Source organism: Myotis lucifugus, unplaced genomic scaffold (assembly GCF_000147115.1).
Source record: "Myotis lucifugus unplaced genomic scaffold, Myoluc2.0 scaffold_7497, whole genome shotgun sequence".
NCBI lineage: Eukaryota > Metazoa > Chordata > Mammalia > Chiroptera > Vespertilionidae > Myotis > Myotis lucifugus.
In genome coordinates this window covers 4248-7614 of record NW_005878545.1, presented here as the reverse complement: position 1 = coordinate 7614, position 3367 = coordinate 4248, and the positions used below count along the sequence as shown (strand labels likewise).

The 3367-nt window shown below is 60.2% G+C and overlaps 1 protein-coding gene across 1 annotated transcript; it reads right to left on the bottom strand.

Moving 5' to 3' along the window:
• Window positions 1-1157: 1157 nt before the first annotated feature.
• LOC102439863 (tryptase-like) lies at window positions 1158-2652 on the bottom strand. Its single transcript, XM_023749385.1, has 3 exons — window positions 2424-2652; window positions 1408-1544; window positions 1158-1322 (listed from the first exon to the last, which is right to left on the bottom strand). The coding sequence occupies exons 1-3, from the start codon at window positions 2650-2652 to the stop codon at window positions 1158-1160; spliced, it is 531 nt and encodes a 176-aa protein (XP_023605153.1).
• Window positions 2653-3367: the final 715 nt, after the last annotated feature.

Sequence of the window (3367 nt, the reverse complement as noted above, 5' to 3'; positions counted from 1 at the left end):
GGGGTGGACAGCAGCCCTGAGCCCATCCTCTCATCCTCTGGAGAGAGCCCTGCGGGTCCACCCCGTGGCCATGCCAGCAGACACAGCCGCAGGCCCAGGCGTGTCTCACTCCAGCCTTCCCTCCAACACCAAGTCCTAGGTCCTTCTCCCTCCCCTGGGAGCACTGGCCTCTGAGTCACTCAGACCCTCATTCTTAACCCTGGAAACACTAAAGGTCTGACTACACCCTCACCCAGGGAGGAAAGCCCGGCAAAGACTCACAGTCCCCAGAACCCAATGGCAAGGCAGGCAGCCCACACCCTCCTGGGGGGCACAGGGGACCTGGATGTGTGTGGACCACCTGGCAGCCGCCCACACACAGGGCCCCGTGGACAGGCAGTCACTTAGGATGGCGGGTCCTGGGTCCCTGCAGGTCCGCCCAGCTCGGGAGAAGCTCAGAGCCGGAGACTGAGGATCTGCATGGAAATGAGGCTGCACTTCATTTGGGCCCAGGAGTTGATCACATTGGAAAATGGGGGTTCGGTGCCGCGGGGTCAGAGGGAACAGCGGTGACCATGGAAACAGAGCACCTCCTGTTTGCATGCGGCCACATCCAGGTCATTAAAGCCTCCATGACACACTGACTGCCACTGAAGGAGGAAGAGGGACGGTCTGCACCCTCTGGGGCGGCCCTCCGGGCTGTGGTCTCCAGGCCCGGGCAGCAGACTCACCTCCACCCCAGCCAGGAGAGCCGCCAGGTCGCCCTCTTCCAGCTGCAGCCATAGCTGCCCATCCCACCTGGTCCCCCTCCCAGAGCCTGGGCTCCCCCAGCAGCACGAACCACCCACTGATCGCCTTGGCCACGCCCACAGGTAAGTGTACTGAGTCCAGAGCAGTTTTTCATGCAGTTTAATGAGCTACAGGGGGTGGGGAGGAGGCAGGAGTCCTGCAGTGCCCGCCCGACTTCAGAGCACACCCCACCTCTCCCTTTTGCCTGTCAGGGGAGAGAGGCTGATGGAGGTGCTGAGGCGGGATGATCTCAGAGCAGGTGGGGGGTGAGGGGGGAGGCCTTAGGTGCAATGAAGAGCTGGCACTGGGAGGGAGCAGGGAAGGTCCCCCAGACACCCTGGAGGGCCTGTCTTCATCTCATGGGCAGCTTCCTTGCCCGGCCCCTGGGCTCAAGGAGAGGAATGAATATGACCGCGGATCCAAGGCAAGAAGGATGTCACCCGGGCATAGACTCCAGGAAAGTTGGGAAGACCGCAGCCATTTCCCCAGCTCACCACGCCTACCTGGACCCAGGTGCCCCTCCATTTACATACCAAGGGGCCCCCAGAGTCACCCTGAGGGAAGAGGACACAGGTGGTCAGTACTTAGGGACCCTGCAGGCAGGAGCAATGGACTGAGGCCACAGTCTGGGGGTCTCACCTGGCAGGAGTCCCGTCCCCAGGTCCCGGCACACAGCATGTCGTCCTGGATAACATTGCCATATTGCTGCCGACAGGTCTCATCCGCCACGATGGGGACTTCCACCTCCTGCAGATTTTGGGGCGGCGGCAGCGGCTCTGTGAGAAGAAGCCCAGTGAGCCTGTGGTCCTGAGGGGGCGGACAGTCACAGGCCGCGGGTTCTAGAACCACACGCTGAGCCTCGGTGCCCCCAGGGGGACCCAGGGAGTCACCCAAGACCCCAACTGTCTGGGTTCACTCGAGGCCAATGGGCTGATAATCTCTAGGCTGACACTGTGGGCACCAAGCTCCAAAAAGAAACAGGGAAATATATTTTTTATGCACAAATAATTTTTATTGGGAAAAATCAGAGCAGGTGCTTTCCCCCAAGAAATGCAGAGTGAGCGGCCCTACTGTCAAATTTGACTTTGTCCATTTAACAGTGAATCCTGGAGCACATCACTGAAGTTCTCTCTCCTCGTTCTCTATCCCACTATCGAGACTCAGGGAGAACGGGGACCCCCGGAAGGGAGGACACGGCCTGGTGCAGAGTGAGGGAGAGAAATGCCCATGGCACCCTGGCCAGTGTTTCTCAGTGGTGAGAGCACTGGCCTCAAGGATCCCAGGTGTGATTCTTGGTCAAGGGCAAGTACCTGGGTTGCAGGTTCAATCCCCAGCCCCAGTCGGGAAGGCAACTAATAGATAGGCTTCTCACATTGATGTTTCCTCTCTCCTTCCCTTCCACTAGCTAAAAATCAATAGAAGAAATATCCCTGGGTGATATTTAAAAAAAAAATTCCCATGGCCATGCCTCACTCTTGCTACTTTGGTCTCTGCTCCTGAACAGACTCCTCTCCAGCTGTCTGCCTGCTACACCCAAGGAAGACCCCGGAGGGACCCAGCTCAGACCCCAGCTGAGCCTCCTCTGTAAAGCCTGGCCCGCCCCCTGCATCGCCCTCAGTCTCCTCCTTCCACTCCACGAGTCACCTGGTTCTCACCTCCAGTAGCAATGTCACCCCAGCCAGTCACCCAGCACCGTGTGCCTGGGGGGAATGCGGAGGTGGCTGGTGGGAGGCGGATCCACCTGACGAGGTTAGATGGTCGCACTGGGGCCTCCAGTTTGAGAAGTGCCACGTCTGCCCCACCTACTGCTTTCTTTTCAAGGCTGTAGTTGGGGTGGCGGATGATCCTGGCCACCTGCACACTGTCACTGTATGAGGGTCTCATTCGTCCTAGTTGGACCTTAAAGTGCCAAGTCACTGGGTTTCTCCTGGGGACAGAAGGCCAAAGGCTTCTGAGAGGCTGTGGAAGGGAGTGGGCCAGCCCCTCAGAGCCTAGAGACCTCCCCTCTGTGGTGGGCAAGGAGAGCGCCAGGAAGCTGAATCCTGGTGAGGGGTCTGCAGCCACTCAGCCCAGCATCTGCCCCCAACACACATCACATGCCTCCCGACATTGTCCACCCCCCCACACCCCGGGTGCTGGCAGAGCAGGGACTTACCCTGGAATGCAGTGGGCAGCGGTCAGCACCCACTGGCGATGGATGAGGGAGCCCCCACACCCGAGAATCCACTGGGAACTTGTTTGATTCCAGAACCACAGGCCCACCTGCCATGGCCACGCCCCATCGGCAGCATCATGGCCCCCCACGATGCCCACCAGCTCAGTACCTGGGCCAGGATCTGGGGAAGCAGAGGAGGAGCCATCAGGGACCCAGGCACCGCTGCCCGGCACTCAGCATGGCCCCATCCTCAGTCCCTCCCAGAGCCACCCTCAGAGGGGGATCACCACCCATCCCAGGGGCGGCCTCTGACAGGTCAGAGTCAGGCTTGGAGGTCAGGACCCACCTGAGGTCACAGGTACGGAGCCCCCCAGACAGGGGAGAGTCAGGACCAGCAGCCACAGCATCTGCACGGGGAGAGGACAGGGAGGAGAGCCAGTGAGG

Excerpts from the sequence above, each read along its gene's own strand:
- LOC102439863 (XM_023749385.1), bottom strand. The coding sequence starts at position 2,652 with ATGAGACCCTCATACAGTGACAGTGTGCAGGTGGCCAGGATCATCCGC. Across the intron at positions 1,545-2,423 it reads GGGTGACATTGCTACTGGAG|AGCCGCTGCCGCCGCCCCAA; the intron begins GTGAGAACCAGG and ends TTCTTCTCACAG. Across the intron at positions 1,323-1,407 it reads GGGGACGGGACTCCTGCCAG|GGTGACTCTGGGGGCCCCTT; the intron begins GTGAGACCCCCA and ends CTCTTCCCTCAG.